Raw genomic sequence first — 27262 nt, forward strand, 5'->3', positions numbered from 1 at the left:
GGATTATGGCAGCTTTGAGGTGGAGAAAACCATAACTAAGTGCCAGAGGCTTTGATGAATGTGGGGAAATGACCAGGAGGTCACAAATAATTGAGAATTGACCATTGTTGCTGTGGTTCTATAAGAACTTATATAATTTCCCTGTGGGGAATTACGTCTTCTAAAGGTTAATGTTAATGGCCACTACAACTGAGTGTGATTACAGAATTTATTAGCTTTGTATAGCCCTACAATTTTATGATTTAAGTACTTCTTAAACATATCAAAAAGTTGAGGAAGAATTTTCAGGGGAAGAGAACAAATAAGGAAAACTAAGGAGTATATCTAGAAAGGTTCCTTGGAGAATATAATGACAAGCTAAAAGCAAGTTTGTTCTGTATGAGCTGGAGAGTCAGCAAAGGCTGCCATTGTTTGATGTAAGCTTGTGGTAACTAATTTTTACTTCAGGAAAAATTGCTTTCAGTTGGTGTGCCAGATAGACTGAAGAAGGGGAGATGACCAAAGGAGCATAGTTACGAGTTGACTGCAGTTGTCAGGATGAGGCAGATCAGATCTTGAATGAGATCAATCGGAAGAAAAGGTAAGGAAGGGGTGGTGTAAAATATTCAGAGGGACTGAGTTACTAGCCACCATCAGGGAAAACAGTCATAATATTGTAGTGCCTAGTAAAGAATTAAAATCATAGGCAGAAATTGGGAAGTTAGGAAGTGGTTTGTTTTGCAGAAGAATACATGTTACTTTCCTGGTTCTGTAGCACAGCTGGGGGAAGTATTCAGATGATTAAAAATGTAGGTATTAAACTCAGGGGGAAGGTGAATTGAACAAGCCTCCTGTGCTTAACCACTAAGCACAAGTAGCCATCCTTCCCTCCTTGTTTTTCTTTGCCATCCACAGGTACTCCAGATGCTTTCTTCCCAGCTTCACTTCTCCTCATCTTTTCCATGAATTCCTTGTTGCTCATAAGCTTACTTCTGAGGACAATGTCTCCTTTGCTCCCCATTTTATAGTTCCCTTCCCCAAACATTTTATTGTTTCCTAGAAAGCTTCCCCTTCCTTTCTGAGATCTCTCGCCTGTGTCCCCATATCTAATGCACTTGGCATGCTTTACTGCTGTTAACCCTTGTCAATTTCCTCTCCAGGCTTTGGGCTTTAGAGGACAGGGACCCTTTAATTGTCTATGTATTTATACTCTTCTGGTTCAATAATATGATGAATTAGCTAATCAATTAATTAACAAGTTTTTCAAATTTGAATGGTTTTAATATTTTGAAGCCTTCATTTAAGGAAAATAAATGGAATGAAAGAATTCAAAATGAATCCACAATCCCAAATGTCATAGATGAATTTACATAGTTCCAAGAACTTTTATATATTTTTCACGTAACAGCAATTCTCTCTCTAATATAACAATACTTGAGGGATGCTTAGACACATGGATAAATATCACAGACATCAAAATGAGTGAAAAAGAAAGACATAAAAAGTATATACCATATGATCCCATTTACATGAAATACAAAGAACAGATATAACTAATCAAAAGTGATAAATGTCAAAATAGAATTTACTTCTGGGGCACAGCAATATTGACGGGGAAGGGATAAGTGAGAACTTTCTGTAGTGCTGGAGTGTTCTTCATGTTCATCTATGTTTAGGTTAAATAAGTACATAGTAATACATAATATATTAAAATGTATATTTAAGATTAGTACACTTTACTGTATGTATTAAATATATATGTGTATGTAATATATGCATAAAGAGAATTACAAGAAGTTTATAAAAAAGAGAAAGGAGTAGCTCAGTGGATTGAGCGCGGGCTGGGAACCAAAGTGTCCCAGGTTCGATTCCCAGCCAGGGTACATTCCTGGGTTGCAGGCCATAACCCCCAGCAACCGCACATTGATGTCTCTCTCTCTCTCTCTCTCTCTCTCTCTCTCTCCCTCTCCCTCCCTCCCTTCCCTCTCTAAAAATAAATAAATAAAATATTTAAAAAAAGAGAGAAAAGATATGGAATTTGGTGATTAGGAAGCCAGTGAGGAACTTAGAGTAGTTTCAATAGAATAATCAATCCCATTTCTTCTTCTTTCTGCTTCATAAACTATAACTTATAAGGTTATTCCTTCATGTACTTTTATATCTGTTGGCAGAATGTCCAATGATTCTGCAAGCTCAGAAATGTGTTTGGTTTATGTAAGCTAAATGGGCATTGTGGGTGAGTTTTTGAAATTCTGGTATGCGCTCATACTCACTGGGGCATGGTATAAGTGTGTCAGTCTTCCTACTCTTCTAAAACCAAACCCATACTGCAAAGTCTGGTCAGTTCATGTTATCTTAATCTCAAAAATTGTTTTCAATGGCCCTAAATAAAGCAGGCATTACCTCCTTTGAATTCTGATAATAGCTCACAATGGTGTGACTATTTGACAAGTTGTCCTGTCTTGTTTCAGTTCACTGATGGAGTACTGTTGACCTTGTGACCTTGAGGCAACCAGCACATTTTCTAAGCCATCCTTATTCAGTTTATGAACTGAGAATAATAAACCTTAATATGAGGACTGCTGGCCAAGAATGGAGGCACAGGTACATACACTTTGCCTCCTCATATAACCAAAAGAAGGACAACAAAAAATTTAAAAACAAAACATAACCAGCACTGTCAGAAAATCAAAACATATGGAGTCCAACCACCAAGGAGTTAAAAAAGAAATATTCATCCAGACTGGTAGGAAGAGTGGAGATGGGCAGCCAGGGTGGAGAGGACTTGTATTAAGGTGGCAGCTGGAAGACAGGGTGAGGTGATGGGTGGTAGACCAGGCAGTCCCTCATTTGCAAGTGGATAAACCAGGAGGAAAACTAGGGAGCAAGACAGACTGCACAACCCAGGGTTCCAGCATGGGGAAATAAAGTCTCAAAACCTCTAAATGAAAAACCTGTGGGAATTGCAGTTCTGGAAGAAACTCCCAGCCTCACAAGGGAGTTCATTGGAGAGAGCCACAGGGTTCTAGAATGTACACAAACCTACCCACCCTAGAATTAGCACCAGAAAGGCCTAATTTGCTTGTGGGTAGTGGGGGAAGTGACTGAAAGCCACCTGAAAGCCAAGAGGGTTTCTTCTTGGACCCCTCCCCCACATACAGTGCCACAAAGCAGCAATGTGGGTTGCCCTGCCCTTGAGAATACCTAAGGCTCCACGCTAACTATGTAACAGGGGCTGGGAGACAAAATATATATATATGGCCCAAATGAAAGAACAGATCAAATCTCTAAAAATAGTACTAAATGATGAAGAGATAGCCAACCTATCAGATGTACAGTTCAAAACACTGGTGATCAGGGTGCTCACAGAAATGGTTGAATATGGTCACAAAATAGAGGAAGAAGTGAAGGCTGTAAAGAGTGAAATAAAGGGAAATGTATGGGAAACCAACAGAGATGGGAAGAAAACTGGGACTCAAACCAACTGTTTGGACTAGAAGGAAGAAATAAACATTCACTCAGAACAGAATGAAGGAACAAGAATTCAAAAAAATGGGGAGAAGCTTAGGAACTTCCAGTACAACTTTAAGTATTCCAACATTTAAATCATAGAGGTGCCAGAAGGAGAAAAGGAAGAGCAAGAAGTTGAAAACTTACTTGAAAACATAATGAAGGAGAACTCCTCCAATCTGGCAAACGAAATAGACTTTCAGGAAGTCCAAGAAGCTCAGAGTCCCAAAGAAGTTGGACCCAAGGAAGCACACACCAAGACATATCATAATTAAGTTACCCAAGATTAAAGATAAGGAGACAATCTTAAAGGCAGAAAGAGAAAAAGAGAGAGTTACCTACAAAGGAGTTCCCATAAGACTATCAGCTGACTTCTCCAAAGAAACCTTACAGGAAGAAGGGGCTGGAAAGAGGAATTCCAAGTCATGAAAGGCAAGGATATACATCCAAGATTACTCTATCCAGTCAAGGTATCATTTAGAATGGAAGGACAGATAAAGTGCTTCCAAGATAAGGCCAAGTTAAAGGAGTTCATCATCACCAAGCCCTTATTATATGAAATGTTAAAGTAACTTATCTAAGAAAAAGAAGATGATAAAAAATATGAACAGTAAAATGACAACAAACTCACAACTATCAATAACTGAACATAAAACAACAACAAAAACAAGCTAAGCAAACAACTAGAGCAGGAACAGAATCACAGAAATGGAGATCACATAGAGGGTTATCAGTGGGAAGGGGAAGTGGGGAGAGTGGTGAAAAGGTACAGGGAATAAGAAGCATAAATGGGAGGTACAAAATAGACAGGGGGAGGTTAAGAATAGTATGGAAAATGGAGAAGCCAGAGAACTTATATGTATGACTTATGGATATGAACTAAGGTCAGGGAATGCTGGTGGGAGGAGGGGTGCAGCGCAGAGGGGAATAAAGAGGAGAAAAAAATGGAACACCTGTTATAGCATAAGTAATAAAATATATTTTAAAAAACCCTTAATTTGATCACCTTTTATAAGAAAATTATGTGAAATTATTTTGAAAACAATGAAGTACATGCAAATATATGTTTAATTGATATTGTTGTAGAATTGAAGAGACAATTAAATTCTTTAGTGTTTTCAGCTTTAGATTGGTGTAAAACTAGCCCTATCAATGCCTTGTTCGTAGGACCATAGGCTTCAAATCTGTGTGTACTTTTCTAAGGCCTGCCTTCCATAGTACCAATTGGTTGAATTGCATACAGTTTTATTTTGTTTAAGAGTTTATTTATTTATTTTTTAGGGAGCAGGGAAGAGAAGGAGAAAGAGAGAGAGAGAGAAATATCAATGTGTGGTTGCCTCTTATGCGCCCCCTACTGGGAACCTGGCCCATAACCCAGGCATGTGCACTGACTGGTAATCGAGCTGGCAAACTTTTAGTTTGCAGGCTGGCACTCAATTAACTGAGCCATACCAGCCAGGATATGAATACTGTTCAAACAAGAAAAATCCAGTATCGTACGATGGTTGACTTCTGTATTGCCTTCATCTTTTCTTCTTTTTTTAAATTTGTTGTATTCTGCTCTTCACTTAGGTTTTCCGAATGAGCCTGCTGCAGTGATTGCCCTCAGCACCGCTAAGGAATGGCTAGCCAAGAATCACCATGAGGTAGGGAAAACAACACAATCACGGAACATTCAAGATGGTGTAATTTCAGCCTTAATTTGAAAAAAGCAGATAAATCTATTTTATAAATACCAAGTGGACCTAGTTATTGAGCCAAAGCTAGTTGACCATGCATGCTTCATGCAGGTTACATAGGTGATTATTTTCTTGTAATTAACTTACTGAAGGGATTATATTAATTGATTTTGATGGTGAAGATGGGCAAAGTGATTGGATTCATTTAGCCATGATCTCATTTTTTACATGTTTAAGTTGTATAGGTCTTGTATGTAAGAGAGAGAACAGGATGGATTTCATTAAGGTGAAGAAAATAAGGGATTGTCCTGTGCTATTTTCTTTAAAAAGTTAAATTGTCTTGGTTGACAGCAGATTCTTGGTGTACAATAAAATTTTGGTATCCTGAGTTTTCTTTATTTATAACTAGTCACTTCCAAAAAGTGACTTCTGACTGTGACATTGGTTTGGGCTTGGATTATTCATTGTTAGATAAATAGACATATAGGAGTTTTTATAAAACTAAATGCTTCCATCAGAATATTCATCATGTATTCTAATTCGGTTATTTAATAAATCTTTGGGATATGTTTAGTGATGAACAGGAAAGTTACATAAACAAAGCAACACAATAAGTAGTGACACTACAGAAATTTAGATGTCAGAGTTTTGGCAATTAACATATTATAATAGTAAATAGGTTTTATACAATGAACAATCTTGTACATTTTATCCTGATTTTTATTTTCTCATATATTCATGTGAGTGCTATAAAAATTCTGTTCCATATATGATGGACCTTGAATTTAGCCTTCTTCTTGTGTAGGAAATGGATTATTTGGAAATGTTCGTACTTGAAATTAAACTATGGAACTTTTCTAATGAGAGATAGCTCTTAGTGCTTTTGTGTGTTTAAAGATACAACAGTGTAATTTCTGCTAATTACTGTAATTTCAATATTTCTTAAACAGGTATAGACATTGTTAATCTCAAATAGAAGTGAAGACCAAATGGCAAAACATGTGCATTTTGCTGCTTGCTCTTTGTTTTCCTCTCACTTTGAAAGGCATACATACAAGGTCTGTCCAAAAAAAAGGCCAACATTGTTGATATAATGAGAATGGTTTATGTGACATCAATGTAACCTGGTAGCCAAGGATAGTGGACTGGAATGAGCATGCATGAAAAATGATTACTTCACTATACTAGTCAGTGGGAGTGGTCGACACTTGAGTGAGCATGTATACTGTGTGGCTGTGGTATTCAAAATAATGAGCAAGTAGAGCAATGAATCTGCATCAGGTTTTGTGTTAACTAGAACATTTCTCCATGGAATCTATTCAGATGATTCAGAAGGCCACAGCTATGGGCAACTGGTGACTGGCAGCTTCATCACCACAATGTACCTGCTCATGCATCACATCTGGTGCAGAGTTTTTTGGTGAAACTTCAGATCACTCAGATGACTCAATCCCTCTACAGCCAAGATTTGGTGTCCTGTGATTTCTGGCTTTTCTAAAAATAAAATTAGTTTTGGAAGGGGAGAAATTTCAGACCACTGATGAGATTCAGGAAAATACGGCAGGTCAGCTGATGGCAATTGGGAGAACTGTGTGAGGTCCCAAGGTGCCTACTTTGAAGGGTCTGAGATGTTGTTGTCCTATGTACAATATTTCTTGTATCATCTTCAATAAATGTCTCTATTTTTCATATTCTATGACTGGGGACTTTCTAGACAGAGCTTGTATGACAATTTCAATTTAGAGTATAATTTAATTACCTGAAAGAAATAAAATATAGAAATCTGATACAGCCAGTTTGCAAAATATATCTTTGACATGTATTATTTTCATGACAATCTTATGAAACATGTAGGGTAGTATAATTTTCTTATTCTCATCTATAGTAAAAAAGTTGAATTATATACTCAAGCCTTCTGTATATCAGGGTCAGGGGCTGAGAGTCTGAGTCAGCCCTCCTGGTTTCCACAGCCATTCTTCCTTGGAATGCTCCATAGCCAAGGGAAAGAATTTTAATCCCTTTGACAGCAGGTATCTTCAAAATGTCTCTTGGTCATATGGTATAGGATCCTTACCTAGACCATCTGCTTTGCAAAAGTGTAGAGGGCTTCATTAATAAAAGCTGATAACTGATTTAATGTATTGGTGCAAATCTATTTTTTCACTAAAATAATAGGCTGTTCCCCACCAATGGAAGTTCACATTGTCATCTTGGCATGTGATGGAAGTACACATAACCACACAAATCATCAAGTTGGTGATAATGAAGAGCAAACATCATGTTTGCATTTACAGCTTCATTGATGAGTTCTACTGAAGGATGCCCTCTAGTTAACTATTCATAGTTATTTTCCATAGAAATTTGTTAGCTTAGTGTTTTCTACTTAATGGTTTTTGCTCTAATTTACTAGCCTACTTTGACTTTGAGTCTGTTATTTTGCTTTCCTTTTTTTTTTGCTTATTTCTTGGCTGTGTTGTAAAAATGTAGCTAATTTGAGTTAAGAAACACTTAGTTATCGCTATTGCAACATATCCCACTCTAATTCTCCTTGAAAAAGCTTTTTGTTTCAATAACTTGAACAAGTGAAGTTTTACTTAATAAATAATTTAAAAGTGGTAAGACATGGATAGTAGATATACAAATTGATTAGCAATATTTTGATGTTTTGTTTCTGTTCTGTAATAAGACAAACTAGGTTAAAGATTTATGCAAGAGTATTCTTATTCAGTTGTCTCTTCATTGCAGTATTATTTTGAAATCTTGATTATTAATTTGATATTTGTTAAGTTCCACTAAGCACCAGAAACTGTCCTATTTAGGTATTTATCAAGTACAGAACACTAAAAAAACACAATTTTCCTTATGATATTCATAGTTTGGGAAAAGTAAACATAAATTGAACATATGAAGAAATAAGATAATTCAAAGACTACTTTACAACATAATACAGGTAATTGGATAGTTAGTTATTTGGGGATGTGATTTTAGATAATGTAGAGTCTAGTCTGAGGACATAATCTTGGAACAAAGATTTGTATGATGGGAAGGAGCAAGCCAAGCCACACAGAGATCTTGAGGCAGAACATTCCACAAAGAGAGAATAGCAAGTGAAAAATCCTGAGAAAAGAATCAGTTTACTATTTGCAAGCAATGGTGAGAGGAGACAGTGTGGTTAAAGTAGAGAGATAAAAGAATGGTTGGAGGCCAATTTGGACAAGTAGGTAGGGGCTGGGTCATAGAGTATTGGGGTTCATTAAGAAACTGAGTTTTATTCTAAGTCTAATTGGATGTTGTTGAGGGTGTCAGCAAGGGGTGGCATAGATGAATTTACCTTTAAAATGACAAAAAAAAGTATGGCTGCTGCTTGGAAAATGAATGGATCTGGGAGATGTCTGAGTAGAAAAGGGAAGACTGATTAGGAGGTTCTTATAATAAATACAGGCAAGAAATGAGGGTAAATTGGAATACAGAAGAGGAGGTGACAGCATTGTGGTTTGGAATGTATTTTGATAATAGAGACAACATGATTTGGGGATTGTTTTAAGGTAGGCTAGCTTATGCTGTGGTTATACACAACCTCCAAATCTCAGTGCCATAAAGCAGCAAAGGTTTAATGGTTGGTCACACTACTTGTGTATTTTGAGTCAGCAGAAGGTTCTGGTTCAGTCAGGAACCCAGTCTGATAGGTATTCTACCATGTGAAACATCATGTATCACATGACAGGAAAAGACAGGCAATCAAGTAACAGCTCTTCAATGATTCTGCAAAGGAATTGTGCATATAGTGTTCCCTCACATTTAAATGTCCAGGGCAAAGCACCAAGGAGACAGGGAAAGGCTATTCTTTCACATGTTTGGAAAGAGGCAACTGGATATCAATGACAGTAGTAGTGTCTATCATAGTGGTAAATCAGATGAGGTATATAAGGAAAATAAAAGAGTCAAAAATGACCACTAGATTTTTGGCCTGAGCACCTGGGTTAATTTTGGTGGATTTACTGAGAAACTTGCTAGAGGAACATGTTCATGTTTTTTTAAAAAATAAAGAAAATAAGAATTATGTTGTAGACAGTTAAGTCTAAGATTATTTTAGATATAGAATGAAGATTTCAAATAGAATATTGGCTATTTGAGCCTGAAGCTCAGGAAATATGTCAGAACCAAAGACATGATAAATTGATCAGATTATCATAACTAACTTGGGTTTGGGTCTTAGTTTGAGCTTAGTTGCAAGAAATAGACATACACCAAAAATAACATTCATAAAGGAAGATATAATGCATAAATAAGCTATACAAAAAATCTTGAAGTTCAAGGGCTGAAACTAGAGCAGGATCTCATGAATGACTGGAATTACAAATGATACATCCAAGAAGAAGTGCAGTATTTCATTTTCATTCTTCTCTCAACTTCTCTCTTAATCTCTTATATCTCTGTTTTTTATTAATTTTTTACCCATTATCTTTCCTATTCATTCAGCTGTTTAACATGACCCCATCATGGCTGTGTCTACCCATTCACAGGTCAACCAGCCCATGAGCTTGGTGGGTAAAGTTGTGTCTTCTGGGATTTTCAGCTGGTTGAGTCCTCTGAAATTTTCTTTTAAAAGTATGAGGAATCCATGTAATGTGACTCTCCTATCAGTTACCATATTTTCCTCAGTCAGATAAGTAAATGATTCAAAGGGACACATCTTCATGATTTTTGACCATAAATAGTTCATAATGTCATGTGATTAGTGAGCTTTTGTATTTTTCCATTTACATAGTTACTATTTGATTTCTAAACCCTCAGGAAAGGATACTTGTTTTCTTTTCCAAAACAATAGTTGATTTAATTCTATCTAATTATACCAATCACCCACAACTTGTATGGCTAGATAGTGTTACATCCAGAGGCCTTGCTAGAGCACTTGGGCCAGAAAGATCATATTCCTGTCAACCGCCATCCACTTGTTCCTTTTGCCCACTGTCTGAACTGTCAGGAGGCTGTTGTCACTACATGTTTAAGGGTACACAGGGACTTGAGAGAGCCCTGCTGAACAAATAGTACAACTAGCTCTGACTGCAGTGGCTGTAACAGAAGAGATAGGACAGCCCTTTAATGAAAAGAGAAAGGAGAAGCCTCAAGAGAGTATATCTGGGGCACAAAAAATGACTTACCAGAACTAGACACTATAATGACTTCAGATTGAAAAATGCAAAAGTGAATATTCACAACTGAAAATTGAATTACTACTCTGAGAAGACCAGAGAGATAAATTATCTTACAACACAGACTAGAAATACAAAGAAATGGAAATTATGGCTTAAGAGATAAGATATGTGGCAGAGAGACTCAGGGATGAAACATGAAGTGGGCAAGGTATAAGGGTTACCCACTGGCATTTTTTACTAAATTAAGAATTAAGAACTTCTGAGTTCAGAAAATCAAAAGGAAAGAATGTCAGTTTGCTATAAAAAATTGACAGCATGTGGCATGATAACCTTTCCATAAGTGCCCATTTTTCTCAAGTAGAAATTTTATTGCAGAGACAAGTGAGCAAAATAAGGGGCCTTCATGGAAATGAGCAAAGGAAATGTGGCCCAGACTCCTAACTAGGAGTGGCTGCTCTGCGTTATCATCTGCAGTTTCATGCATTCCTCATTTTTCATGCAGTCTAAAAATATCATTTCTTGTGAAATAATGATTCCCCCCTCCAAAGCTATGAGCCACCCTTTCATATCTGGAAGTTAGCCTGAGAAATGTTTTTTACAGTGCTTTTTCTATTGTTCTATATACCAAGGGACTCATATGGCATCCAGCTATTGGTCTCTGGGGCAATGTATATAGTATTTGTAATGTTCTCCATAGGAAGTGAAAGAAGAAAGGGATGTATTTCCCCTCTAAAAGCAATGGCTTGATATTGTGAGACATTTCCCCACAATGGAGGCCATGATCAGTGATTTCAAATACCATAAAGAAGCAAGCTTCCTGCAGCATATTATACTTGTGTTAAATCTTCTGGGAACACATTTTAGTGTAAGGTGTCTCAGATAAAGATTCTGAGCTCAAAGATTGTTGGTTTCACAATTTTAAATGTGAAATCCCTAAAGTACTAATTGGGCCCCAGTTACAGTGAGACAAAAACTTGACCTACCCTGCTCCTCCTGCTCCAATTATAAAGCAGCAGATAGATGGGCAGAAGCATAGCATTCTGGGTGGCTCTGAGTAAAGTTGTGCTTGTCTGTAGCCATCCAGAGGGGAGGATGTGTGGTTCACCTGAGACCAGGCCCCAGCTGCATCTCTGCAGACTTTAGACGATGGCATTTCCCAGAAATCTTTCCAATTCAGTCACTTCATGGGAATTTCCTAGTCTCCTCCCTCATGCCAACAGCCCCCTCCAGAGCAGAAGCAGACCTCCTTGTTTTGGGGTGGGAACAATTTAATGGAAGTTTAAATTTAACAATTTAAACTTTCATTCATGTTTGCAGTCCCTTAGTGGGAATCTGGTCTGACTTGGATATCATTGGCTAGAAGGAACCCATGTCTACAATTTTGAAACCAAAATCAGTTTTTTCTATGTAGGAGAAAGATGGAGATTTTCTCTCATTGCCTGCAGAATTTGGGCTTTTGTCTAATATAATATTTTTAACTGTGCTTTTAGCACAGATTATTGTTCAAAATGTTAACCACTATCTCCGTGTCATCAAAATTGTTTACCTGTGCCTCCTGGGGGAAACAGGACACCTGTGGTATTAGGGTTTGTCACTTTCAGTAGTGTGCCTACAGATGTGGCAGGACACCATGAGATGTTGTGTGTATGTTGTGTTATATTAAGACAGACATCTAGTCCTGCAACTTATCGCAAGCAAATGTCTGAAACTTCACCCAGTATGTTCTGAACATCAAGGTCAACTGATGGTAGCCAGAGAATAAAATTAATTTTGAGCTCATGATTGGCATCCTTTAGAAGTAAAGATAAAAATCTGTGCAATGTAGAAGCAGTAACACTGTCACTCTCCCCACCTTCCAACCTTCATATACACAATCCACAAAGTATTGAAAAAAGTGAACCAATTCCTCTACTCCAGAAAATAGAACTGGGAATCCACTGAAGAAATGCAAGTTCAGCTTTCTGAAAGGTCTATATGCTGTTCTTGTGCTAATTTGAAAAGATCAGGGAGAGAGAGAGTCACTTGTTTCTTCATTACAGATCACAAAGGAATCATCACACTTTAGCTTTTGGTTCCAAAAGTATTTTTCCCCTTCTTGGCAAAGGTCTTTGAATATATGCAGTGTTAAAAATTGTTTGTCAGGTTTTTTTTCAGAATCACAATATGGATCTCACACACACACACACACACACACACACACACACACCCCAAACCCCCTGCCCCCACAGTTTGGAGCCTGCTTTTATGTCTCTGACATGAAACACCTTACGATCTTTTTAGTTCTTAGAAGGGGGGATTAAATGAAACATAAAATGGTACTCACATTTCTGATGGAAAAATTATATCTTTCACACCAACTTTCAATTCCTGTGAATGATTTTTTACAGAAATGCAAAACACATAATACCCCATCTCTCAGTTCTATACGACACAGGGTTGTGGTTAATGTTCAGAGACCTGGTAAGAGAAAATGAAGTACTTATTGTTCTCTCTGGGGAATGTCTTTTTATGTCTTCAAATATCATTTGAGAATCCATGCCAGCCTTAGTTTTTGGTGCAATATAAGGTTAAAATATGTGTGATTACAAAAATAAGTTTCATCTTAAAATACTCACATTCTGTGCAGGACAGTGGTTATGGTAATAATATTCATCATTCTAATATGCTGCTATAAAAATGTATCCTTTGAGTAGCCCAAGCATGGTCTTCAGGTGGAAATCATGATACTCATCAGCTGTGACATAATTGAAGAAAATTATTCCCAGACTTTACACATATGCCATACTTCTTTGGCTCTTCCAAAACCTGATGACTTGCAAGCAGTTCATGTTTTCTTTATCCTGCTATCATCCTTCTTTCCTTCTTTCTTTCCTTCCTCCCCTCCCCTCTTCTTCTCCTTTTTACTCCTTTCCCCCTTTTCCCTCCCTCTCTTTCACACACACACATATGTACACACACAAATACACAATACCTTCCTATTCTTAGGCTGTCTTTGTTGAGATTGTTACAGACTGACACTGGTGTCCAGAAGTGAGTTTTATTTCTTTATCTTATGATTCCAAATGTCCATTGTTAGAGTGAAAGCCACACTCCAAGGAAGTCTCCGCCTTAACTTGGTGGGAATATTCAAATGCTTATGTTACCATAGACTGACCCACATTGGAGCTTGCCAAGTGGGAAAATCCATTCAACTCCCTATCACCACAGTGCTTTAGCATTTATTCACAACACTCATGCCCAGGTTCTTAGAGCCAGAAATTAGAGCCTCTTGCCATTTCCTTCAAGCTTCATAACCCTGTTCCCGTCAATTGGAAGCACGATATATGTAAAACATAGATTTTGTCAGTTAGCCAGTATGCGTATGGTGGGGAGGGCTTTAACCATACACTTTTAGGCGTTAAGGTAAGGCTGCCCAAGCATCCTTTCCTCTAGTTTTACTCTGTGTGGAGAACTTTATAAAGTCTAATAATTTTTTTCTACCAGCATAGGATGTCTGGATAATCAAGATTCTAGGGTTCTCTAGTGACACCAACCTACAGTGCCATGGAGTTTAGGGTGGCTTGTTTCTGTGCTAGTTATAATCAACACATGACCTCCTCTGCCAGCTGTGCTGTGTCCATTATGTCCCCATTACTATTAGATAAATAGAATGAAATAGAGAGAGAGAGAGAACATAAAAATGTACTCTGATTTGGTCAGGGACAAAATTATGCATGAATATGTTTGGGAAATTCATTCATATATATATATATATATATATATATATATATATATATATGATCTCTTTCTAGATTCCCCAGACCTAGTATATATATATCACACTAGGTCTGGGGAATCTAGAAAGAGTTCTAGGAGATGTAGAGTAGATACGTGAAATTGCTAAAGGCACACGGGAAACCAATATATTTCTGGCACCTATGGTGTCCCATGGCATGTGTGTAGGACACATGCACTATATGCTTTTATAACACATGCTTTTATTACACCTTCACAAAACTTTCTTCAGTAGATACTTTAATCTAAAGATGTGATAGTTTAAGTTCAGGGAAAGGGAATTTTCTAAAGTCAACTAGTTGAGCACTTTCATGTTCTACTATATCCCTGGTTCTGTGGTCAGTGGCAATTAGTGCAAAGTCAAATATCTTACCTAAACTTAGCCAATCAAAGTGCATTTGGGGATAAATGGTAGTGGAAAAAGGTAATAAAAATAAATTTTTAAAAAGTACATTTGTAGGCATAGGATCCAAAAATAAGCTGATTAGAGCTTTTCCCTGGGATATTTTTGAACCCTGGGAAAATTAGGGTTCAATTTGGTGGTGAAGCTGAAGAATTTGGGGGTCAGAAGCAGCCAGCAGCCATGTTCCCTGCCATCTCGGGGTGGCTCTGCTTTAGGAGAATATTTTGCTAAAGATTTCACTCATTGTTTGGTAGTTAACAGTCATAAAGCCCATTTTGCTAACTTGAGTGAAGAATCAACCTTGAGACAAAATATGGTGCATTTTTGCAAAACAGAATGATCTCTCATTTTAGTTTTAACAACTCAAGCTAATAATTTTCAACTAAGAAAAGGGAAAGTTGAGAATCATTTAGAGGGCTTCTCTCCTCACAAAAAAATATGTTTGAATAGTTCATTCTACCCCTTTCAGAGAGCCCTTGCTATGTTGAACTTTTCCTTTTGATGAGAGTATTCCAGGACCTTCAGATATGTTGGGTTGGAGAAGATATTTACAGTCACGGTTCCTAATAGTAAAGTCAGTGATAGTGTTTAAAAAAATTGTTCTTTCAAAATTACTTTCACTAAAGGGCAAATCAAAAGATTGTTTATTTGTTTATTTGTTTACTGATGGCTGCATCTTCCTCCTTCTTCACTATAACCTGAGAATAAGAGATATGAAAGTTTTGAATAGTAGCCAGTACTGAGTAAAAGTCAAGAATAAGTAGCACAAGATAAGAGTGTTTGAAAAAGGATGGATCCCTTTGCAAAGTATGGCCTTTAAGTCCATCAGACTATGGAACAAGTCTGCAGGATTGTGTCTATGAGGTGACTCTATAACAGTAGCTTGAATTATCTTCCATACAACCAGAATGGGAATTATGGCTCCTGGAAGCTAGGTGGGAGGAAGCATATTGCCCTTTAACACTGGAAATTATTATCTCAAAGAAGAAGTTGGGCATAAAGAGTAGGAGATGGAAACAAGAGTCAGAAAATTTAGGCTCTAATCAAATTCTTCCACTTTCTTGTACAACTTTAGACAATTAACTTTGTCTCTTTGGGCTTCTCACGTGTAAAATGGGAAAGGTAGGCCATCTCTCTTCCAGCTCTACAATTTATTGCCATTGGTATGGTCTTCAGGAACAACACCACTGGATGCAGACAAAGTCTTGTCTTTGCCCAGTCATCATAGCACCATCCAACCAATAGAAATCTTTGTTCTCTCTGATTGTCCAGGCTGTTCAGGTGACATACGAAAGATACAGCAGCATTTGTGTATGCTGTCTGAATGCCTTTAAGAAGTCCTCAATTTTATACAAATCTTTAGAGTCAATATTAACAACCTTAACTCATTTAGTATAGGAGGAAAGGAGCCATGCTGCTTTTTGTAAATGATCTGAATCATATGGTGCTTTCAAAATAGCCAAACTTTAAAAATCCTGATGTAATTAAAGTGACTAATTATCTCAATGATGTGATGTTTTTATAAATAGAAACTAAACCTCTGAACACTCGATGGCTCTACATCTAACACAAGGATAAAAATGACACTGAGAGGTCCTTCTGAAAGATAGTCTATAGCCATTTTCATGAGCTAAAAACATGCTTTTCTCCTTCTTAGGTGGGCTCAAAAAACAACTCTTTGCTTTGCCCTCCACTTGAATTGACCAGGGCTCATGTGCTGCTATGATTGATTGGAAAATCAGCTGTCCTGACACTGCCATCTAGCTCAAATCAGGGAAGAACAAGAAAGGTCTTTTCTCATCCTGGTGGAATTAAATAAGGTGTTTATCAGAGGAAATGTTCTCAGCTAGGTCTCTGTTTTAGATGGAAGCTGTGGCCATAGCTGTAAACATCTCACTGTCTCTCTAACACATTTAAACATAGAAGTAACCTCTATGAAAACCAGACCTCCTGTGATGATGACACTGCTACTCACTATGGTAAGGGACATGGGTAGTTCTGGCAAAACCATCATTTCTCCAATCTCTTGGCTCTTCAACAAAAGGCATAGTAAAAGAAACCCCACACAAGTGTTGACATATGGGCATACAACATAAGATTTGGCTGATGAATTTACAGGTAAAATCTGGTTTGGAGAAGCTAGATTATGAACTCAGTGACAAAAAGACTTTCTAATATGCTCCTCTCAATCAGACTGAGTTCTCCTCATTTCTATTCATGGACACCTTAGAAGTCTCATCACATGGGAACTTGAGAGTAGAGAAGTATCTTCATTCATTAGTATCTTCATCTCACACCAAGGAATCTCAACATTTAGTGAAGAGACTATTCATTTGAATGATACAGAAGTAGAAGGACATTGGAAGACAAATAGTTTCCTAAGCCCCTGTTAAATTCACATTTCTAAAAACTGGTCATAATTAAGTGTTCACATTTGTAATCCCAAATTTGAAGGCCTGGAGCAAGGAAGTGAGAGCTTCAGGTATAATCTGAACTACTGGTCTCAGACTTGGTTCTGTAGCAAGGATTGTGACCACCTGAAGGTGATCTGCTGAGCACCAGGGAAGTGATGTTCAAGAGGTGCTACTTGTACATATATCAGTAGCTTCTGCTGTGAGCAGCCTTTACAAAAATATAGAGATAAAAAGAGAGAGAGATTTAAATGATGCAATTTGTTTTTAGTTTTATAATAAACCTTTGTATGAGGTAAGACATATGAATTTATTTTTCTTCTAATTGATCCTAATGCTCAGGTATTTCTTAGCTTCTTTCTGCATTGGCATGATGCCAGTACATAGACTTTTTGTTTTTGTTGCTGCTTCTCTGACAGTGATCCTAAATATTAGCCAAAACTTCATCTTGTTCAATTGAAACTTTGAAAAAAAAACCTCCAGCAATCTCTTCTAAAGCAGGAGGAAAAGTGGGCTTTGTTGGATTTATTAAGAGATGTGTCAGTTTCCAACATAAGGCCTTTTAAAAGAAGTTTAAAGAATAATTTTGCCAGTATGAACTTTTCACTTTCTGTGCTGACCTTAGAGGCCTAAGAATAACTCAGCTGCAATCATTTTGCAACATAAACACTGGCTGTGTCTAACCAGCAGATCTCCCCTTAGTCTGAGCCATTTTTCCTGCTCTACTATACACCAAAGAGTTGCTCTAATGGCCCAGGTGTTACTAAACTTGTTGGAGGTACACAGGCCTGGGAATAAGGAGACTCCAGGAAATGTTACAACCATTCTGAGACTGTTCCTTATCAGTAAAACATGGTAAAAATCACCTGGGAAACAGTGATATCTCAGATAACTGGGCTATCCCCTAATCTACTACATTGAAATATCTGGGAGGAACAGCAGCTTTTATTTTTGAGAATGTTAGATCATTTACTCTCAAGGGTATTTTCCAGCTAGAACATGCCAAAGTACAAGCTCATATTTATTCTCTTTAATGTGAGAAGGGATCTCTTAAGTTAGAACTGTGAGAGTAAGTGCCATTTTCAGCCATATAGAGCTGGCCTCCTAACATGATTAGGAGCCTCCTGTGGCGTGGGATGTGTTGTCTAGAAGGAACTAGAGCATCCACCGCAGACTTCCTACTGATGAGCACTTATCAGTCCAAAAACCCCCTTTGACATGGGCTGGGAGATAAATGAGTTTGATGATGTCTAAATAGAGCACGTAACTTCAACTCATGTGACATATCCATGAGAATTACTAGTTAGCTTTTTGTGGCACCCTGCATGTAGTAGAGGCCTTTCATCCTCCTTTAAAAACCATTTTACCTGGCTGGTGTAGCTCAGTGGATTGAGCGTGGGCTGGGAACCAAAGTGTCCCCAGGTTCGATTCCCAGCCAGGGTACATGCCTGGGTTGCAGGCCATAACCCCCAGCAACCGCACATTGATGTTTGTCTCTCTCTATCTTCCTCCCTTCCCTCTCTAAAAATAAATAAATAAAATCTTTAAAAAAAACATTTTAATATATTTCCAATTATCCTTTTTATAGTAATTATTGTCTCAAGATATGTACTCAGATACCTCCATACATGAGTTATACTTAATAATTAGTAAAAGTTATCAATATATGCATTTGAATTATTATTTGAGTAAGTATTATAGTAAGATTGTAAAAGAAAGCCAACAGGTTTACCTCTTGGATCTTATGTAATTATATTGCTTCCTGAAAAACCTTTTGAAAATGAAGTGCTCAGTCACATGAAGCAAATTAGTTCTCCCTGGGCATGAGGGCACCATTTAGCATGACTGCGGGAGACAGTTTCTGATTGGTGTCCTGTTGTCCTTCATGGGAGCCAGTTTCCACCACCCTCCTGTGGACTGGCCTCTAGATATACAGATAAGTGTTGCCCACAATGTTTTCCAAATCATCTGCCATTAAGAAAATTAATTTTAAATAAACACAGCCACTTATTTACATATTTTTATTTACTTACTTAAAATTCTCTCCTAAGGACATGCTTATTGGTTTTAGAGAGGGGGGAAGGGAGGAAGGAAGAGAGGGAGAGGAACATCCATGTGAGAGAGAAATATTGATTGGTTGCCTCTTGTATGTGCCCCAACACGGACAGAATCTGCAACTCAGGCATGTGCCCTGACTGGGAATTGAACCCACAACAGTTTGGTTGATGCGAAGGCACTCCAACCAACTGAGTCACACCAGCCAGGGAAAAATTAATTTTTTGATGAATTAGAAAATGAACCACTGTACCAACATTAATTGCTGAGAATACTAACCACCTTCCTATCTTCTGCTATTGAAATTTTACTCTGAAAACAGTTAGAATATGATGGGCTGTGTGTTTGACAGTCCAAATTGAGCTACAAATGACCTGAATATGCTTCAGTGAAGCACAGGGCAACTTAGGAATGTATTAAGTTGAACAATCATCTCATATGTTTTTTCACTGGGTTCAGTGACATCTACAAAGTTCATTTTTCTAATTTTTTTCTTTTTACAAATTTAAAGTCAAGGGAAATAGGATCCATATGTTCCTGATTCATTTGTACCAACTCATCAAACTTTTTTTCTTTATAAGTTATTGAATGTCTACAGAGGATTTTGACTGTTTTTTATAAGTTCTTTTAAGTCTTTCTGCAGGAAATGGCTATTTGCCAGCAGGGATTGAACCCTCCCCAAATAGTCACGTTCTGTTCACGAAGGAAAGAAAAAATAAATTTCATTGCCCAATTTCTAAGTACATTCAGCAAATAGTTTTCCTTAGAGGATGAGGATAAATGTATTCCCTAGAATGTATTAGTAAGTTTATTAAATATGTAATAAAGAAAAACCATGAGGTAAATGCAGCAGGAGTGGGCTTTAAATTGCTCCCTCCACCATTACCTTACCTGTGAAACTCTTTAGGGCACTTTGTTTACCCAGCAGTGTAGAGCCTTGAACTAAGTGAAACATGAAACATCTTTAATATGCACAGCAGAGGTTATTGTGTGTGTGTATTTAATCCAAGGGGAAAACCTTGATTAAAATGTATTGACTGAATGAATGTTTTACATTGTTTCTTACAATGCTGGAGCTGAGCATGCATGAAGCCAACACATCTCATACAGATCTTCCTTTTGGTATCAAATTTTGATCATGTTAATAGGTTTTTATCTGAATTTTATTGGATTCTAAATTAATATTCAAGCCCCGATCTCCAGCCCCCACCTGGGAATATCAGTAAACACAGGGGTTAGAAACCAGCTTTAGTGTGCAGAGTTCCAGCAAGGTTCCAAGTGTGGCCTAAGGCTGGGGAAACTTCTCCCTTGGCAGTATGTTGGGATTAGGCAGCTTCCAGCTATTGCCTAAACTGGAAAGCTTATTCTAGGGACAAACTTGAAAAAGTTTAGATTCCTGGAAGCTTATTCCCTTGTATGAGACTTTCACTTGTTGATTTGTAATTGGTGTGTTCAATGCTTAACCCCTTTGCCTACCTGGCCTTCTGTTTCCCTGCAGAGACTACTGTGATTTTAAATCAAGGAACCCAGGTCTTCAGGTAGCCATATTATCTATTTAAATAAATCCACATTTAAATTCTTTGTGTTTAATATGGATAATGCTGTCAATATTTCTATTTTCAGTTCTAAAGTCTGATGATACTATTTTTAAAATGTTTATTTTCACATATAGCTTCTTTCAAAAAGAAAAATATGTTCTTCAGAAAAATCTTGGCAGTGTAGATCATACATATTCTTTCAAAAGCCTTCCAGTCTTCATTAATATATTTAGCAAACACTTATTCAATAGCTGGCATGTCCCAGGGCTTGTGCACTATTCATATAAAGATGGTTGATATATAGTTCTTACAATCTGTTGAAGGAGAAAACACAGTTATCACATGATACTGTGGTAAATGCCAGGACAAATGATGCCCAGACTATGATGGGGGACTGGGTAAATGAGAGAGACAAGGAAGGCTCTTGGTGCTTTCTGTCTTAAATGGACAGAACACTGGGTTTGCTTGCACATTTTCCCCAGTGCATTAATTCTCCTGGGAGTAAAATACAAATGCCTCACCTACAACGTGGACCCTTGACCCATGGTCCATAAACTCTTATGAGGTTTCAGGGAATTCATGAAAAGGAAAACAATTGTTTTCTTTAACTGCTAGCTGCAGGTTAGCACTTCCTTCTTTCATGACTGTTGCAAACCCCAGTGGTATCAGTGGTCCTTGTGACTTTGTCATCAGTAGAAATAACAGATATTTCTTATTATACTACACTTGCTGTAGAGATCTCAAAACACTACTTCTGTCCATTGTGACTTTAAATCACCACTAAGTCTTGTTTAGGTATGTCAGTAAAGAAGCGTGCAATAGTTCCACAATACACACTGATTCCAGGTAATTGTTATCACAATAAAATGGAGTTTTTTGCAATGTTTTTGTATTTTTAGTTATTTAAAATATATTCTGAGAAGAACCAATAAGCTCCACTCAACTGAATTTGTCTATAACACCAAAAGAAAGTCTCTCTGGTCCCACCCATAGTGTTTCCCCTTGGCTCAAAACCCTGCAGTCTCACTGACTTCCTCTTTGACTCTGCCTAGCTTGCTCATGCATCAGGCCACCACTACATAGGTGCAGAGATGAAAACAGCCTAGAAGGACAAGTGATTATGGGAAATATCCTGACGGTGATGTAGCCTGGGTCCACTGACCTTCCTGTCCTCCTGTGACTCACCAGCAAGCATAAAACAAGCTCAGTGCACCTCTTTTTTGAAGAGTAGAAAATATGATTTGAAGAAGTCATTGATCTAACAGACAAACCTGAAAAATATTAATGGAACAGGCTGCTTAGCTCTATCTCTTATTGCCTAATCCTGCTGCCTGATTCACCCAGGAAAGATGAAAAGTCATTATTTGCATAATGTGCAGTCACAAACTATCAAAAGTCTGGAAATTAATATAGCTGACAATAGACATTGTTTCCAAAGGCACCCACAATAAAATGAGCCCCTGAGGAAACTTGTAGCACACAGTTTTGGGGTTCTAGAAGAGCATGCTTTATGAGGGGGGGGGGGGGAAGTAATGGGTTGATTACTGCCAGAATGCAGTGTCTTGACACACAGTTTGAGATGTCTGAAACTGACATTTAATAGCTGAGATGATAGTGGCCAAATACTTCTCGAGGTCAAATCCATACAGAGTTCCTGAAAAGGTGAGAAATTGCTGAGATCTGTAATGACAAAGCTGATGAGACGATTGATGAAATGGATAGCGGCAACAGTTTGAGCCTCTAAAATAGCTTGTAAATGATTTATCCCCATGACAGCAGAGCCAATCGACAATAGCAGAGTGCTAATTAAATACCAACCACTGGGAAAATACAGCTATTATCTTTTGGCTCTGTGTTTGGAATATTGTACTTTTAAGCAGAGGCCAAATTATTTTCCAATAATTGTTCCTTTTAGACTTAACTTTTATGTGCTCCCATTTCTTTTCTCTTTTTCCTCAATATCTCACATGTTTGATTTGAAACCAAAAAGAAGATAAGGAAAGAAATGAAAAAGAGATTGGAGGCAAGAGAAAGATGGGTGGTTGACAGGAAGAAAGAGGAGGGAGGAAAGAAGCTCCTATGTGTTCTAATAACATTATATGATAAATACTTCTATTCCTTTCTAGTCTGTGGCTAATAAGGATAATACAATAACTACCACTTAAATAAGAAGGTATTCAGGCTTCTATTTTGTTAAGTGCTTTATATAGAATAATAGCACACATTATTTACTAGAGGCCAGACATGTTGCTAAGTGTAAATTTTTGCCACCACCCTCTCAGACTGTGGAGACATTTTTTATATACATAAGGAAACTGAGGCAGATAGAAAGTTAAAGCCTTACTTAAAATATACTGTCTTGTTTAAGTAAGTGTGAGGATCCATACACCAATTTTTGAAAGGACTTCTATACAAAAGTAACTTATAAGAGTTATAGTTTACTAAGAAATATAATTAATGCAATTTAAGGAAAACTTTTAAGTAGCATTGTATTCAAATTAACTCTTAGCTTCAGTAATAAAAGAAGAATAGGTGGAGTCTTACTCCTAAAATGAGTGAAGTGTCAAGTGACCTCAGTTTAGAAAGCAGTTAAAATGGGCTGGAAGAGCTAGGCATCTGATACTAGAGAAAGTTGGTCTCTTTCTGTTTTCTCTCTGCCTTGCATTAGGTTGGAGAGGGGCATTCTCAGAGTCAGGGATTAAAGACTCTGGAGATGCAGAATATAAATGATGTTAGTTTGCACAATAGTTCCATTATCTGAAACACTTATATTTGATTGCCAAGGGCTAACCTACACAGGCCTTTGAGGCAAAGGTGAGGAGAAGCCTGGAACTGTGCACAATGCCAAGGAGGCTGTTCTGTTCAAGTTAGGGGAAGAGATGAGTCAGAAAGACACATTTCAATCAGCTCCATCAAATGCACTGAAGACTGGAAAAATCTTAGAATAGTAGAATGATTAGTGAGGTAAGTAAGTGACTGTGTCTGTAAACAGCTGGTTGGATAAGAATGCCCAAATTTGTCAGTTTGCATGGATGACATTTAGTGACAACAGGAAGTTTTATGGGTAGAACCCAAATTGAGTAGGAGTAAATAAAGTTTCATATAAATCTCAGGAGAAGAACCTATCTTATAATTTTGTGATGTTTATATTGGGGGAAATATCCTCAGGGAGTAGACTCAGTATGGAGACCTTTTCCAGCAGGTGGAATGAGAGTCTCTGGCATGTGTCAAAATGCAGATGAGCCAGCATTAATATAATAATAATTGCACAAACAGACTATTTATCTTCTTCTGTCTCATTTGACCCCAATGCTGATAACAGTGATGATGCCTAGTGTAACACTGCATGCCAAGGCATATTTACACAGGTGTCTTCCCTCAAAGTTTAAGGGGACCCCAGAGCTTCAATTTCCTTCTAATAACAAAGACCTGCAGCTTCCATGACAGTTGAGTCTGCAAAAATTGAGAACAGATTCAACAGAGGAACAGGTAAGTCCCAGTGGGCCTGGGGCATCCTGAGTTTCTCTATGGCATTTTTGGAAATCATGTGGACACATTCCACACTGTATACCCTAAGACGACTAAATTCAAGTATTTGAAAAATTAAGTCAGGGCTTAGGTAGTGTTTTATAGATCACTTCTCTATAGTTTCTTTTTTTAATGTTTACTATAGCTAGCATTTTTTTTATTTTAACATTTTTTATTGTTGTTCAAGTACAATTTTCTCTCTTTTCCCCTTACCCCTCCTGACCACCCCAGCCCTTCCCAATTCCCTCCCCGTTTCCATCCTGCTCCATTATTTTCCATGTGTCCTTTCTACTTGTCCCTGCAAACCCTTCACTCTTTTCCCCTGTAATCCCCTTCCTTTTCCCCTATGGTCACTGTCAGTTTGTTCTCAATTTCAGTGTTTTTGGTTATATTTTGCTTGCTTGTTCATTTTGTTAATTAGATTCCTGTTAAAGGTGAGATCATATGGTATTTGTCTTTCACTGCCTGGCTTATTTCACTTAGCATAATGCTTTCCAGTTCCATCAATGCTGTTGCAAAGGGTAGGAGCTCCTTCTTTCTTTCTGCTCCATAGAATTCCATTGTGTAAATGTACCATAGTTTTTTGATCCATTCATTTACTAATGGGCACTTAGGTTGCTTCTAGCACTTGGTTATTGTAAATTGTGCTGCAATGAACATTGGGGTGCATAGGTTCTTTGGATTGGCATTTCAGGCTTCTTAGGATATAATCTTAGCAGTGGAATTGTTGGGTCAAAGGGCAGTTCTATTTTTAGTTTTTTGAGGAAATTTCATAGTGTTTTCCATAGTGGTTGCACCAGTCTGCAATCCCACCAACAGTGCATAGGGTTCCCTTTTCTCCACAACCTCTCCAGCACTTGTTCATTGCTTTGTTTATGATGGCCATTCTCAATGGTGTGAGGTGGTATCTTATTGTTGTTTTAATTTGCATCTCTCTGATAGCTAGCAATACTGAGCATCTTTTCATATGTCTCTGGACCCTCTGTATGTCCTCCTTGGAGAAGTGTCTGTTCAAGTCCTTTGCCCATTTTTTTAATTGGATTGCTTGTCTTCTTAGAGTGGAGTCATGTGAGTTTTTTTATATATTTGAGAGATTAAACCCTTGTTTGAGGTATCATTAGCAAAATGTTTTCCAATACAGTTGGTTCTCTTTTCATTTTAATACTGTTTTCTCTAGCTGTGCAGAAGCTTTTTATTTTGATGAGATCCCATTTGTTTATTTTTTCCATTATGTCCCTTGCTCTTGGGGAAATATCAGTTAAAATATTGTTGCATGAAATATCTGAGATTTTCCTATGTTCTCCTCTAGGATTTTAATGGTATCACAACTTATATTTAAATCTTTTGTCCATCTTGAATTTATTTTTGTGTATGGTGTAAGTTGGTGCTTCAGTTTCATTTTTTTGCACACAGCTGTCCAGCTCTCCCAACACCATTTGTTGAAGAGGCTATTTTTACTCTATTTTATGCTTCTACCCCCTTTGTCAAATATTAATTGACCATAGATACTTGGGTTTACTTCTGGGCTCTCTGTTCTGTCCCATTGGTCTATGTGTCTGTTCTTATGCCAGTACCAGGCTGTTTTGATTACAGTGATCTTTTTTTTAATCTTTTTATTGATTATGCTATTACAGTTGTCCCATTTCCCCCTTCTCTCCCCTCCACCCTGTACCCTCTCTCCCACCCACGTTCCCCCCCTTTAGTTCATGTCCATGTGTCATACTTATGAGTTCTTTAGCTTCTGCATTTCCCATACTATTCTTGCCCTCCCCCTATCTATTTTCAGCCTACATTCTATGCTACTTATTCTCTATACCTTTTCCCCCTCTTTCCTCTTCCCACCCCCCTACTGCTAGCCCTCCATGTGCCCTCCATTTCTGTGGTTCTGTTCCTGTTCTAGTTGTTTACTTAGTTTCTTTTGGTTTTGCTTTAGGTGTGGTTGTTAATAATTGTGAGTTTGCTGTCCTTTTACTATACATGTCTTTTCTTTTTCTTCTTTTCTTAAATAAGTCCCTTTAGCATTTCATAAAATAAGGGCTTGGTGATGATGAACTCCTTTAATTTGACCTTATCTGAAAAGCACTTTGTCTTCCCTTCCATTACAGTGATCTTGTAATACAGTTTGATATCAGGTATTTTGATCCCTCCAACTTTGCTCTTCTGTCTCAAAATTGCTGCAGCTATTTGGGGTGGTTTATGGTTCCACATAAATTTTTCAAGTGTTTCTTCTATATCTGTGAAATATGCCATTGGTACTTTAATAAGTATTACATTGAATCCATAAATTGCTTTGGGTAGTATGACCATTTTGATGATAATAATTCTTCCAATCCATGAACACGGTGTATGTTTCCATTTGTTTGTGTCTTCCTTAATTTCTTTCTTGAGTGTTGTGTAGTTTTCTGAGTAGAGGTCTTTTACCTCCTTGGTTAGGTTTATTCCTAGGCATTTTGTTTTTCTTGTTACTATATCAAATGGGATTTTTTTCTGATTTCTGCTTCTGTTGTTTCATTGTTGATATACAAAAATGCTTTTGATTTCTGGATGTTGACTTTGTATCCTGCTGTTTTGCCAAATTCATTTATTAGGTCGAGCAGTTTTTGGATGGAGTCTATAGGATTTTCTATGTACACTATCATGTCATCTGCAAACAGTGACAGTTTTGTTTCCTTCTTCCTAATTTGGATGCTTTTCTTCTCTATAGTTTCTTAAACAGAACACCCTGGTCTGGGTCTTAACAACATCCACAAGTGCATTTGGAAGACCTGTCATGAGCTATCAAAGATCTAAGATTGTCTTTTTGGAGCCACAACCCCCAACTTCATACAGATTTTCATTCTGCTCCTCATCAGAAACATTTAATGGCAAGTGGGTATTTAAAGTACGGGGAAGGGATAGCAAGAACAAATATGTAGTGAGATGTTTCCTGGTTGTGTGCTTTGTGGATAGACCTATAGATTTTCTCTTGGATGACTTGCCCTAATTGTGTCAGCAGCTTCCCACAAGAAAATTGGTCTAAATCTGATCCATGAACTTGCAGTCCAAGGTGAGGAATTCTGCATCTCAAAAAACAACTATAACTATAACCAAGAGTGGGTTGGATTTCTTTTGAGTTTGCCTTCTTGTTTCTCAGTGAGCATGGCAGGGATTTTCATTAATAATAAAGGCATTCTGTAAATGTAGAATTAGGAACTGGTTGACTGTAGTTAATTGGCATATTATTGTATTC

General features: G+C 37.5%; 1 protein-coding gene across 1 annotated transcript in view; it reads left to right on the top strand.

The window, feature by feature from the left end:
* Window positions 1-27262, top strand: part of MACROD2 (mono-ADP ribosylhydrolase 2) — a 2133612-nt gene that overhangs the window by 1571643 nt on the left and 534707 nt on the right. The window contains exon 8 of the mRNA XM_045832893.1: window positions 5062-5135. Coding sequence (XP_045688849.1) covers window positions 5062-5135 — 74 coding nt within the window. The remainder of the gene's footprint in view (window positions 1-5061; window positions 5136-27262) is intronic.

The sequence above is a fragment of the Phyllostomus hastatus genome, unplaced genomic scaffold, assembly GCF_019186645.2.
Source record: "Phyllostomus hastatus isolate PE091 unplaced genomic scaffold, TTU_PhHast_1.1 phas_contig_17, whole genome shotgun sequence".
NCBI lineage: Eukaryota > Metazoa > Chordata > Mammalia > Chiroptera > Phyllostomidae > Phyllostomus > Phyllostomus hastatus.